The 15,487-nt window shown below is 39.4% G+C and overlaps 1 protein-coding gene across 3 annotated transcripts in view; it reads left to right on the forward strand.

Moving 5' to 3' along the window:
- Positions 1-15,487, forward strand: part of bicd1a (bicaudal D homolog 1a) — a 37,732-nt gene that overhangs the window by 6,372 nt on the left and 15,873 nt on the right. For all 3 annotated transcript variants that reach the window (XM_058387093.1, XM_058387095.1, XM_058387094.1), the window contains exon 2: positions 15,219-15,431. In XM_058387093.1, the coding sequence (XP_058243076.1) occupies positions 15,219-15,431 (213 nt within the window). The remainder of the gene's footprint in view (positions 1-15,218; positions 15,432-15,487) is intronic.

The following is a 15,487-nucleotide window of genomic DNA, read 5'->3' on the forward strand; positions in this document are numbered from 1 at the left end:
CTTTTCCTGGAAGGCTTATCTCTACTTTTTACAGTGTGGCTTTGGGGATTTTGTGTTCATTCAGCCACAAGAGCATTAGTGAAGTCAGACAGTGATGTTAAGTAAGAAAGCCTGGTGTACAGTTATCGTTTTAAACCTTCCCAGAGATGTTAAATGGGTCTGAGGTCAGGGCTCTGTGCAGAACACTCAAGTTCTTCTACACCAGCCTTGGCGAATCATGTCTTCATAGAGTTTGCTTTGCGCACTGGGGCGTTGTCATGATAAAACATGTTTGGGCCTCTTAAATGCAGGGAAAGGAAAATGTAATGCTACAGAGACAACTGTTTGAGGAAGAACCCCATGTGGGTGTAAATGTCAGAGGTTTACATACATTTGGCAACATACATTACTTTTGAGATTAACAGTAAATAAGGAATTGGGTGGGGTTTTGAAAACATACAGTTTATCTTAAGCTAAGTCATTGTTCCATGAGTTCATAACTCGGATATGCTTCATATATCATTTGTATGTTGTTAATCCTCTGTGTTTGTGTGTGTGGACCTTGGCACACAGAAGCTTGTGACACTCAGTTGTATATAGTTGTTAGTTGTTTTCATCCTTCAGCACCATTCAGGCGCCATTAGCCATATTCAGGTGAACCTTTTTTTATTCAGGGACCAGAGCAGGCCATTTTCTGTAACAGATATCCATCTGCAGAGAGAGGCAGAAAAAGTGAGAGGTATATATGAAGGAGGGATATACTGCATATGCTTTGTGTAGAATCATGTTCTTTTATTTACATTTATTCCATGCATACATTCATTCATTCATTCATTCATTCATTCATTCAATCAGCAGCATCCCCTGCTGTGCCAATGTACCACCATGTTATTACTAATAGACGAAATAATCATGATATATTACAGAATAAACAACAGACAGAGCAGCTGAAAAATAAACCAAAGTTCCCTATTTTTCCTTAACCTTTAACAATCCTATCAATTTGCTTGCTAGATATGAACCAAGTAATTTAAATGTATTTCTCTGAGACTGGGCTGATCCTAAGACATCTTTGTAATCTTTTCTGCATCTCTCCCAGTTCCCTTCACTGCTCAAATCAATGGTGCTGCTGCAAGACGAGAGCAGGTCTGTTCCATTTGCGGCACTAATACTGTACCCTGCCCACATAACAAGCTGTCCTTATTAACTAATCATCTAGTTCACCTATGCTGAAATGTAAAGCCTGGTGTTCTGTTCTACTGCCATTTTACAGTTATATCACCGCTCACCGTCTCTTGTTCCTAGAGCAAGCGTTTTGATCAGACCGCACCCTAAGCTTACAGGACTCCTGAGAGTCTGAAAAAGCAAACACACTCCTCAGTCCATCCCGCACATGTGTAATAACAGTAGCAGGAAGTCTATTCACATATGGCCCACCATTTAGCTCATCCTTTAGTCTCTATTGTGACATGTGTACATATGAGCAGCTTGGCTCATCCCTGCATATGTTGTTTTTGGATTGTTCTTGATTTTTTGAAGAGGGGGTACAATATGCCTGAGAACCCCATATTGCTTCTGTTAAATGTTCAACACTCTTGATACCCCCAAAATGGCTTTTACTTTGGTTATAAATAAAACGTTTGCACTCTGATATACGCTGTTGTGTTTGTTAGTATGGGTTTGAATAAAAACTTTTTAATCGTTACATATGGCCCACCATTTGGAATCATATACATTGCAGCACCAATAGAAAGACAGTAGTAGGAGTGAATATGTGTATTTAGAGAACAGAGCCTTATGATTGTCTGATATTTATCTTTAGGTTTTATTGTTAATTATTTATCCTGATCCGAGTAAAAGACACACTTGCTTTGAAACAATTGAAATGAAACCATTCAAATCTGTCTGAATTTAGGAAAGGCGTTAAATAAGATTCTTACATTAATAGGAACAAAACATAAACCTGAGCATGAATGCTCCAACATTAAAAATAAAAAACCTTGAATATCTGTAGTTAGTGATTTTTTTACACAGTAATACCAGTAAGCCAAATATTGAGTGCATGTATAAACCAATGTTCATACCATCAATGAGTAAATTTGAGCTTACAATCAACCAACCAACCAACTGCCAAGATTTAGGACTGAGGCTTAAGTAGAGGTCTGTTTTGGAACTGGGCTCTCCGATGGGCTGGGTGCTGCTACTGTGCTCTCTGACACGTTTACTGCCTTCATTCATTCATGATTAGTAGCTGCTTTATACTGGTCAGAATCTAATTTGTTAATATATTGACAAATAAAATCAGCTAAATGCATCAGAAAATGCCAGAAAATGTGAAAATGTCCAGTGCACAGACTCAGGAGCAAGGCCTTGGCACTGACAAAGTCCTTTCACATTCTAAACATTAGAAAATTAAATTATAATTATAGAATATTAAATATGAATAGGTTATGGCTCACTGTTCGCTTTTTGTTAGTAAAAGTTTGGCAAAAAGAAATGATTGGGAATATTGTATACCATGAGCATATTTTAAGTATCACAATATTTGTTGGCTTATTACAGTAATCCCCCTCTATATCACGGTTCATATATCGCGGTCCCAGTATATCGCGGATTTTTATTTGGAACATAACTAATTTTGTTTTGTGGATTTTTCCGGTATATGGCGGTATAAAATGAAGTAAAATGTTAATAATATATCAAATACTGTACAGCGTATTTACTCAAGAGACAATCAATTCATTCAATCACGGTTGTGATTGGCTGCTGGCTATGCGTGCAGTTGGGGAAAGGGAAGCAGAATTCTCCAGCATCACAGTTTTTCAGGTTTCACTCTCCCGAGTGTTTCATTTTGTGCTGTTTTTCTGCAAGCCCTGTTACGTCGCCCAAACACTCTGCACTTTCTAAGGCTTCTGGCAAGGAACATACATACAGTACAACATACATACAGTACAACATACATACATATATACAGTACATACATACATACATACATACAGTACAACATACATATATACAGTACATACATACATACATACAGTACAACATACATACATACAGTACAACATACATACATATATACAGTACAACATACATACATACATATATACAGTACATACATACATACATACAGTACATACATACATACATACATATATACAGTACATACATACATATATACAGTACATACATACATACATACAGTACATACATACATACATACATACAGTACAACATACATACATACATATATACAGTACATACATACATACATACAGTACAACATACATACATACATATATACAGTACATACATACATACATACAGTACATACATACATACATACATATATACAGTACATACATACATACATACATACATACATATATACAGTACATACATACATACATACATACAGTACAACATACATACATATATACAGTACATACATACATACATACATACAGTACAACATACATACATACATATATACAGTACATACATACATACATACATACAGTACAACATACATACATACAGTACATACATACATATATACAGTACATACATATATACATACAGTACAACATACACTATATTGCCAAAAGTATTCGCTCACCCATCCAAATAATCAGAATCAGGTGTTCCAATCACTTCCATGGCCACAGGTGTATAAAATCAAGCACCTAGGCATGCAGACTGTTTTTACAAACATTTGTGAAAGAATGGGTCGCTCTCAGGAGCTCAGTGAATTCCAGCGTGGAACTGTGATAGGATGCCACCTGTGCAACAAATCCAGTCGTGAAATTTCCTCGCTCCTAAATATTCCACAGTCAACTGTCAGCTGTATTATAAGAACGTGGAAGTGTTTGGGAACGACAGCAACTCAGCCACGAAGTGGTAGGCCACGTAAACTGACGGAGCGGGGTCAGCGGATGCTGAGGCGCATAGTGCGAAGAGGTCGCCAACTTTCTGCAGAGTCAATCGCTACAGACCTCCAAACTTCATGTGGCCTTCAGATTAGCTCAAGAACAGTGCGCAGAGAGCTTCATGGAATGGGTTTCCATGGCCGAGCAGCTGCATCCAAGCCATACATCACCAAGTGCAATGCAAAGCGTCGGATGCAGTGGTGTAAAGCACGCCGCCACTGGACTCTAGAGCAGTGGAGACGCGTTCTCTGGAGTGACGAATCGCGCTTCTCCATCTGGCAATCTGATGGACGAGTCTGGGTTTGGCGGTTGCCAGGAGAACGGTACTTGTCTGACTGCATTGTGCCAAGTGTAAAGTTTGGTGGAGGGGGGATTATGGTGTGGGGTTGTTTTTCAGGAGCTGGGCTTGGCCCCTTAGTTCCAGTGAAAGGAACTCTGTATGCTTCAGCATACCAAGACATTTTGGACAATTCCATGCTCCCAACTTTGTGGGAACAGTTTGGAGCTGGCCCCTTCCTCTTCCAACATGACTGTGCACCAGTGCACAAAGCAAGGTCCATAAAGACATGGATGACAGAGTCTGGTGTGGATGAACTTGACTGGCCTGCACAGAGTCCTGACCTCAACCCGATAGAACACCTTTGGGATGAATTAGAGCGGAGACTGAGAGCCAGGCCTTCTCGTCCAACATCAGTGTGACCTCACAAATGCGCTTCTGGAAGAATGGTCAAAAATTCCCATAAACACACTCCTAAACCTTGTGGACAGCCTTCCCAGAAGAGTTGAAGCTGTTATAGCTGCAAAGGGTGGACCGACTTCATATTGAACCCTATGGATTAGGAATGGGATGTCACTTAAGTTCATATGTGAGTCAAGGCAGGTGAGCGAATACTTTTGGCAATATAGTGTACATACATACATATATACAGTACATACATACATATATACAGTACATACATACATACATACATACATACATATATACAGTACATACATACATACATACAGTACATACATACATATATACAGTACATACATACATACATACATACATACATACATACATACATATATACAGTACATACATACATACAGTACATACATACATACATACATACATACATACATACAGTACATACATACATATATACAGTACATACATACATACATACATACATACAGTACAACATACATACATACAGTACATACATACATATATACAGTACATACATACATACATACATACATACATACAGTACAACATACATACATACAGTACATACATACATATATACAGTACATACATACATACATACATACATACATACATACATACATACATACAGTACATACATACATACAGTACTCACTATAAATGTGATATTTCTACGAATTTACCTAAAATTCATCTCGCTATATGCTTGCAAATGTTTTCTGTGTGTGTCTAAAGAGTGTTGGAGGGTCATTTACGGCTTAAACAATAAAAAAAAGCATTTGGCTTCCGTGTATCGCAGATTTTCGTTTATTGTGGGGGGTTTTGGAACGTAACCCCCACGATATACAGGGGATTACTGTATCTACTTTTGTTTCTGTGTAGAACAAAGTGTATGTCTAAAGAAGGAATCCACCATTTGTGCTGCTCCACTGAACATTGTCTTTGTCCCATAATTCCTTGTGTCCTGTGGGGCTTTATTCACATAATTACTTTGTGTTTCTGTATCTTGGGCCATGTTCTGTTTCTGTTTCGTGCTTTTTTCATGAAGAGCAGTGAACAGCAGGCCTCAGCATGAGCTCTGTCAGATATTTGCACATTCTGTCAAAGATCTACTGAATAAATGCACTGGGAAACTAGCCATATCATCCTGCTACTTTTCTAAAAGAAGTGTTTTATGGGGCAAGAGTGAATAGCTTGAACAAGAAGTGATAAACATGGACATATTCCTGAGTGGCGTTTATGAATTAGATCTAGCCAGACTTCATCATGGTGCGCGTGAGTGCACAGGATATGGGCTTTCTGCAGTGGGAGGTGTTATATAAACACTGCGTCACTCTCTCTCTCTCTCTCTCTCTCTCTCTTTTTGTCTGTTTACTAGTCATCATGCTTTATATAAATAATTATTTATTTTATGGCCATATGCACCATGCTATTAAATCAGTGATAAGGAGATTAAGAGTTATATCTGCATTGATTATTTTGGACATTATTCTATTTCACTGGACAGAAATGCAGGAATGTGGCATGGACTGGTGTTGTCTGAAGTCAGTGAGCAGAAAATTAATGTGCTCAATCTCTCTCTGTCCCTCTCTCTCTCTCTCTGTCCCCCTCTCTTCCTCTGTTTTTGCCTGTCACATTTTCTCCCCATCTTCCTCTCTATGTTTATTCAATTCTTTCTATATCTGTATTTCTTTCTCTCTCTGCCAGACTGTGTTTCTTATCTATCTATTTCTATATCTCCCTCTCTCCATCTCTCTGTCTGTTTACCTCTTTCTCTCTCTGTCTATTTCTCCCTCTTTCTTTATCTCCGTTAATCTTTTTCTTTATCTCTGTTTATCTGTTTATGTCTTTCTCCTTCTGTCTCTCTCTGTCTCTCTATCTCACTCTCAGCCCAGGTTTTCCTGCAGTTTTGGTTGATAGACAAAGACAATATGCCTATATGTTTTTGGTGGTTCAGTAATATCTGTATGTCTCTAAAGCTATGTCTGTGTATTAGAGGTTTAATGTGTTACAGATATGTACAATAGATATATTCTTTAAAAGATTTTTTTTTTCTGATATATGTATTTCTTATTAAATCACATAAAATTGTTATTTCTTTATCTTTTTTTGTTATCATGCTGATAAATCATTGTTATCTAGTCCAACATTATGACTTTTTCCAGGTTTGCATACTCAGGGAGTGGGCGTGGCTCACTTGTGGCAGATTTTGGGGCTTGTATTAGTTTAGCTTGGCAGCTGCATCCTGCTTCACATATACACACACATCCACTGACACATGCACACAGACACACACACATACACATAGACACACACATCCACTGACACATGCACACAGACACACACACATACACATAGATACACACCCACTGACACATGCACACAGACACACACACATACACATAGATACACACCCACTGACACATGCACACAGACACACACACATACACATAGACACACACCCACACCTGTCACCACGTTTTTCTGGAACAAAATGCTACAAGCATTAATATGCTGCCCACTGTCCTCGACCCATACCCCCACTCCCCACATCCCATCTCTCTCTCTCTTTCTCTCTCTCTCTCTCTTTCTCTCCCTCTCCTTATCAGTTACACATACAAAAAGGCAAAATGAATGACATCCAATATGACAGTTTCATTTTAATTCCTATTAGGATTTGCAAAGGATTGCAAAATGAGATTTATATTGATTTGAATGAGCACACACACACACACACACACACACACACACACACCTCATTTGTGATCCCACAGATGTTGCAGTAAGTTCTCAGGTTTCAGTCCCTCTCCATGGTGCTGAAGACTGCCATCTGTCTCATGTTCTGTCTTTATGTTCTTATAAAATATAATTTTGTTTATGTTATTTAAGCATTTTATATTATTAAGATGACTGAAGCTAGTCTGTATGAGATCTCAGCTCTACCGAGAAAGAGTGGGTACTAAAGCTTAGGAAGAAATGAAGCCCTTCAGTATAGCCAGGGATATTAGAAGGTTATAAGCATCATGTCACTGTTTCCAGACGTGATTTGGAAACAATCAATATCTCCACTCCAGAAACCCAGGTAGTGAATGCATCCAAAGTTTTCATAGCGAGTCTTAAAGTTCTTCCTGTCCTGTTCTATTTTTCACTAAACAACTGAAGGAGGACATTTAAACATGCAGGACTACCCTTGTATTACACTAATAAATATTTAGATAACGCATGTTGTGACTTGACAAAACTAATTCCTCAAAATCACAAAATGGAAGCCATGCACACATCTTTTTTTTTTTTTTCAGTCACATTAACAAAAGAGCTTGAACGTCTGGCTGGAAAAGCCCTCTCTAGTTGCTGCATTGACCTCACAACTGACAGCTTGTGTGCCTGAAGGAGAAATGCTAATGAACCTCTCCATGAACAACACCAGAAAATCAGTGTATAATAAGACTGCATAAATAATCCTATTAATACAAAAGTCACCATAAAGTTGTTGTTTATTTTAAATTGAGTATACCAACTGGACTAGAATCGGGATTCTAGGATTTTTTGTATAATCACACATTATACTGATATATAAAGCTTTTTATTATTCAATATTGGGAAAAAACCCTGTATGGACAAGTGTTTTAATCTAGCTTGTCAATTGATGACAAATAACAAGCGTGATATTGTTAACTGAAGTCAGCAAATGGGATTATTGGATGTTACATCGTTTTTATTGACTGTGATGTGGCACTGTTGCTTTGCTGACAAACCAGTTGCTTTTTCACACAATTCTGTATGAAGAAGTGGAGCTTTGTTAAACCATTGTGAAAGCTACTTATACAGGAAACTCTCAAATTAGAAGTCATGTGAATGTTTCATTGAATATGAAACATGAAAAATTTAATTTTTTATAGTTCCTGTAATAAATAAATAAATAAATAAAGTTACCATGCCTAGTGTATGAACGTGTATTTTACTCAGACCTGGTCTGTGTGCAACACACCCTTCTCCAAAGCTGTAACCAGATGGAGAAAGTGGGTTTACGGATACAATACTTTCACAAAACCATCTGCCTCCTGCATTAGCCATCCAAAATCCAGTCTCTATAGAACAGTACTGATCCTAACTGTCGTTCTGTGTATCTGTCTCTGTCTCTCTGTCTCTCTCTCTCTCTCTCTCTCTCACTCTCTCTCTCTCTGAGCCCCCCGAGTCCATCTGGAAGGCAGAGGTGCCTCAGCAAGCTACAGGGACATTGACTTTCCCTCACAATACGAGATTATTCATGCTGGAACTGAATTAATCTAAGCTTTTGTATCCACTTGCCTTTCACAACACTCCCTTACAATCAGCCCATCCCCAGGGTATGGAAATCAAAGTGAGGCACAAAGCAAACCCGCTTTTGTTGCTGTTGGCGCTGACCACTCCTCCCAGCTTGGTTGCAGTACTTTGTGTTAAATGTAAATCATTTTAATTTCAAATTAATTTAGGGATAATTAACACAAGGACGGTTGGTGCTTACCTACTTTATCACTGTCATATTTCTAATGAAATTATGGCTTAAAGAAATCCCTAAAGAGCATTTATTCACATTGCTGTAAATGCATTTTACATTGCACTACAGTAAGGATTTAAATAAACTTATATTAAAATTAAATTGCATTGAATTTCAGCAAAATATAAATAGGAACACTTCCTGCACATTGTTGGTGTTATCCAATCAGCTGCTCACATGGTAGCGGTGCAACACATACACTGATCAAGCATAACATTATGACCACCTGCCTAATATTGTGTTGGTCCCCCTTTTGCTGCCAAAACAGCCCTGACCCATGGATGGCATGGACTCCACTAGATCCCTGAAGGTGTGCTGTGGTATCTGGCACCAAGATGTTAGCAGCAGACCCTTAAAGTCCTGTAGGTTGCGAAGTAGGGCCTCCATGGGACTTACAGGACTTAAAGGATACTTACAGGACTTAAAGGATACTTTTGATAGATACTGACCACTGCAGACCAGGAACACCCCACAGGAGCTGCAGTTTTGGAGATGCTCTGATCCAGTCGTCTAGCCATCACAATCTGGCCCTTGTCAAACTCGCTCAAATCCTTACGCTTGTCCATTTTTCCTGCTTCTAACACATCAACTTTGAGGACAAAATGTTCACTTGCTGCCTAATATATCCCACCCACTAACAGGTGCCATGATGAGGGGATAATCAGTCTTATTCACGTGACCTGTCACGACACCTGATTGGTGTAAGATGCTGTAGACACAGGTCAAGAGCTTCCACATCAAACATCAGAATGGTGACCTCAGTGACACCTGAGATTTTCAGTTGCAAGATTATCAGTAGTTTATGTTGTGAGAATGGTGTGAAAAAGCAAGTATGTTGGAAACACCTTGTTGATGTGAGAGGTGAGCCAGACTTCCTTTGAGCTTGAAGGAAGGCAACTGCAACTGAAATAATCACTCTTTACCACCACAGTGAGCAGAAAAGCATCTCAGAATTCAGAATACATCAAATTACAAGTTCAGGTTCTGCTTCTGTCAGGTGAGAACAGAAAGCTGAGGCTATAGTGAGCACAGGATTATCAAAACTGGACAGTATGAAGTATGAAAAAATATTACCTGTTCAAGTTTTTCCAATTAAGTGTAATATGCAAAGTTTCCAGAGAAAAATCACATTGAAGATAAATATCTTTCATGCAATGTGTAATATTTGATGATGATGATGATGATGATGATGATGATGACAATCCAGATGATTATTTAAAATGTGATCATGTTGAACGTGTCGGAATGTGTAAATGTGTATTATTGATATTTGGCCTCATCTGTATGAACATGGAGCAGATGGAATTCTCATTAAATTCCTGTGTTATCATTACCCGGCTTGTATGAAAAGGGATCATACCTCTGCTCTCCTAACTGCGTTTTATTTTTCACTAGCAGTGACAGTTGCCAGCCAGCCAATTAGCACTTGGCATCTGCTGGCTATCTTTGAAGGAAGCTGTCATTGCTTCACAGATGTGTGAAAACGCAGAGATCGCTGCACTATAACTCTAGGGAAAAATACTCATGTATGCACTGTATATTTTACACACACGTTTGTGAGATATCAGTACAATCCATGAGAATACAGAACACAAGTGGATATACTTCATTTCTTTTAATATTATTTCTCATAATAGTGTTAAGTGGTGAGAAATTCCTCTCATGTACTGTACTCTATAAAGCATAAATTGCTGCAGAGCAGATGTCCTGTAGATGTGATAAATGATCTCTGTCCACCAGCAGACTTCAGTGTAGTCAGTAGTGCTTATCCTACACACTGTCTGCTTCTGCACATGCACAAATATTCATCTGATAACTGCTGATAAAGTGCATAAATCTCCAGTGGCCTTATTAATAATGCATTGCAGTGAAGAGACATTGGTCATAGGGCAACATTGCAGTTTCTTTTGCTGGTGAGTGGGCTTGAGTGCTATTAGAGCTTCCATACTGTCATAATTACTAGAAAAATGCCTGGAGTAAGTAGAGGCACTTGACATGAACTCGGTTATTGTCTGTGAAGAGTTGTATTGTATGTGTTCTGATGGTTTTAACACTGGGTATGTTTGCTGCAGTCCGAATCCGAGTGAGATTGATCATGGTGCCCCTGCACCGTTGGTCTGGATTCAGACTCACATGATGCTACTGAACCCCCGTGCATTTGTGTTCACAAAGGTGCAAGGAGAACAAATGCAACACCAAAACCATTTTGCTTTTTTATTATCGTGAGTTATGAGTTCTGGTGCTGTATGTTTTCTTCTCCCCATAATCTAATGAATTGAATTGGATAGAATCCCCATATCTGAATAAAGCACCTCACTTCTTCTGTGTCTCACAGCCTTCCCCTGCCGTTCATGGTATGCACGATGCCATCATCAGCTAAAATATACACAGATCAGCCATAACATTATGACCACTGACAGGTGAAGTGAGTAACACTGATGATCTCCTCATCATGGCACCTGTTAGTGGGTGGGATATATTAGGCAGCAAGTGAGTCCTCAAAGTTGGTGTGTTAGAAGCAGGAAAAATGGCAAAGAGTAAGGATTTGAGCGAGTTTGACAAGGACCAAATTGTGATGTCTAGACGACTGGATCAGAACATCTCCAAAAAACTGCAGCTCTTGTGGGGTGTTCCCGGTCTGCAGTGGTCAGTATCTATCAGAAAGTATCCTTTAAATCCTGTAAGTTGCCAGGTGGAGCCCATGGATGGGTCAGGGCTGTTTTGGCAGCAAAAAGGGGGACCAACACGATATTAGGCAGGTGGTCATAATGTTATCCTTGATCAGTGTATCTGCAGTATATTTTACATCCTGAGTTCACATTCAGGGGAATCGTGGCACAGTTCCAGTACAACTAAACTCACATCACCTCCTACACGTTGTCTCGGGTTCGGTACCGCATTGCGCTTCCTGGTCCACATGACAGCTTTCACATTACTGATTTATTATTCAAACTGTGCTCTGTTTCAGACTAAACTGCCAGTGTGAAAGCACACTTTCAGATTCTCAGATTTTCTCCCGCTATATAAAAACCAGGCAGTAGTTGAATTGCTTCTAAGTGTGAATCAGACAGGGTGTATTCCTGCCCGGTGCCACAGTCCTGACCAGGAAAAAGCTAACGAAGCTAAATACGACATGAGGTAGATCAACATATCTGTCATGATTAAAGTTAGCATTTCCCTCTTTTCCTGTTTTAACTCTTACTGCTGAGAGATGAAGTCTCTTTTTTGTGATACAGGCAGTTTTGACAGATGACACCAGCTCTGGTCTCATAGTGGCTTTAGTGGTCTGCATCATGGTACTGAGAAACAAGAAAGCAGGATTATAGTTGATTTAGAATTTGACCAGAGACATTTAAAAACTGCCTTAACATGCACAGGAATGTAATATGGAGTTGGCCCGCCCTTTGCAGCTATAACAGTTTCAACTTTTCTGGGAAGGTTTTCTGCAAGGTGTAGGAGTGTGTTTATGGGAATTTTTGACCATTCTTCTAGAAGGGCGTTTGTGAGGTCAGGCACTGATGTTGGATGAGAAGGACTGGTTCACAGTCTCCGCTCTAATTCATCCCAAAGGTGTTTTATCAGGTTGAGGTCAGGACTCTGTGAAGTTCCTCCACACCAAACTCACTTATCCACGTCTTTATGGACCTTGCTTTGTGAAACTGGTGTGCAGTCATGTTGGAAAAAATTGTTCCATGAAATTGTCCAAAATGTCTTGGTAAACTGAACCATTAAGAGTTCCTTTCACTGGAACTAAGGGGCCAAGCTCAACCCCTGAAAAACCACACCTGAATTCAATGATTTGGAGGGGCGTCCCAAAACTTTTGGCAATATCGTGTTTAACATGTGCTTTAATATAAACCTGTGATTTGACAGATGGAGACTGTTGTGTCCCTGTTGAGAATTATACTCTTTTTGTGATACTGGCAGATTTGACAGATGACACCGTATCTAACTGACACAATCACTAACGTGAAGTACTTCCCATATATTTTTGTAATATTGTAACGTTCATTTTAGTGGTCACATGCTATCATAAAGGCAAGGTCATGTCCCGGCTGTTTTGCTGATTCGCTAATTTGCTTTAACTGACTGTGCCGTATTAACAGTATGGACAAAAAGAAAACCATATGGTATTTCAGACATACTGCTGTATCTGCTTTGAACTTTACTCCTGCCTGCTGTTCGTTTTTCCTTACAATGTGTTATTATCCTACATCACTTCCTTATCCTAGAGATTTGGATTTCTTTGTTCCAGATTTGCATGATTGTTAAACCCACGTATACAGTACATAGAACTCTGTATAGAAATGGGATGAGGGCGGCATGTGCAGTGTATGTCTGATATGCTTCATGCCTTGTCAGCATCTTTTCAGCCACAGAGCTCCTCTCATACTGCATCGATTGTTTTTGCCCTTCATGACATACTGTATCTTTCCCTCCATTTTTCCCAGTAAGCAATTCATTGATTTTCTTGTCAACTGGGAGCCTGCTGTAGAATCTCCATTTATCTTCAGTATATAATAGCTCCAGGGAAAACTAGGAAAATAAACAACAGAGATGGCAGAAAGATTTGCTTTTAATATTATACCTCGCTTTTTTCTAAGTATGATAATGTTCCCTTTAATAGTGAGAAATTAGTGTTTAAAATGACGAAGACTTTAGTAGTCTGCATCATGGTACTGAGAAACAAGAAAGCACACAGTCCCATGATTTTCCCATGACAAAAAAGGTTACAAAGGTTTTATAACCAAAACTGCCATATACACCGACCAGGCATAACATTATGATCACCTGCCTAATATTGTGTTGGTCCCACTTTTGCTGCCAAAACAGCCCTGACCCAAAAGCAACGTGTATTCTGTCACCTTTCTATCAGAACCAACATTAACTTCTTCAGCAGTTTGATCAACAGTAGCTCGTCTGTTGGATCGGATCACACGGGCCAGCCTTCGCTCCCCACGTGCATCAATGAGCCTTGACTGCCCATGACCCTGTCACCGGTTCACCACTGTTCCTTCCTTGGACCACTTTTGATAGATACTGACCACTGCAGACCGGGAACACCCCACAAGAGCTGCAGTTTTGGAGATGCCCTGATCCAGTCATCTAGCCATCACAATTTGGCCCTTCATCAAACTCGCTCAAATCCTTACACTTGTCCATTTTTCCTGTTTCTAACACATCAACTTTGAGGACAAAATGTTCACTTGCTGCATAATATATCCCACCCACTAACAGGTGCCATGATGAGGAGATCATCAGTGTTATTCACTTCACCTGTCACTGATCATAATGTTATGCCTGAACAATGTATGATAAATAAATATATCTATACAGAGAACTTTACTATATCAATCCTTTTTTTTTGTAAATAACATTTTTAGCAATTTAAGTTTTTATTAGTCAGATTATCTGCCACCTCTCGGATACTATTCGCATGAAACATATTAGAACAAGTGTATTAATACTGTATAAACCTGTGATTAGAACTCCTGTCTGAGCTGCTGTTGTAGAAAATGTATGAATTTTTCAGAAAATCAGAAAATTCTGACCAATCAGATTTGAGAATACAACAGCTCAGGTGTATAACAGATTATTCAGTCTGTTTTATTCTCAGATATATTCACGCTGCTGTTTTCTGAACAGAGCACCTTTTCTCTACGTCCTGATCCTGAACTTCTAGCCTTCTAGAACTTCTATGCATCTGTTTATAGCAGGTGTTGTTTTCCAATCAAGGCAGGATGTGTCAGTCATGATGTATCGGATCTAAGCAGTATGGAAAACCTGTGTCAGGAGAATTGGAACACTGTTTTTATTGATCAGAGCGAGGTGCTGAAATATTATCTCAATTACCTTCAAGTGTACCTGCAGCAGTCAGGCGTCTGTCCGGGTGAGGAGAACGTAGGACATGTCTTTGTGCTGAAAAGTTCGTCAGCTTTCTCAACGCATGGGGATTAATGAATCTCTAACCATTCTTTAACCACACAGGTAATCAATTTGTATAACTGCTTTTAACTTCAGTCTTGGTGACTAATCTCCATCTGTTTGGTTTCTGCAGGCATTTGGCCAGGCGTACACTAACCAGCGTAAAGTGGCAGAGGACGGAGAGACGAATGAGGAGACGCTTCTGCAAGAGTCCGCTTCCAAAGAGGCGTACTACAAGGATCGCCTGCTGGAGTTGCAGACAGATCTCACTCTGAGTCGCTCAGTGGCTTCCAACACACAGGCAGAGAGCGAACGCCTTAACATGCTAATCCAGGAATTAAGAGAGGTTAGTTTACCTAGGAATCATCCTACATAATTCTACAGGGATGCTAAATTATACCC

Source organism: Hemibagrus wyckioides, linkage group LG04 (assembly GCF_019097595.1).
Source record: "Hemibagrus wyckioides isolate EC202008001 linkage group LG04, SWU_Hwy_1.0, whole genome shotgun sequence".
NCBI classification, from domain to species: Eukaryota; Metazoa; Chordata; class Actinopteri; order Siluriformes; family Bagridae; genus Hemibagrus; species Hemibagrus wyckioides.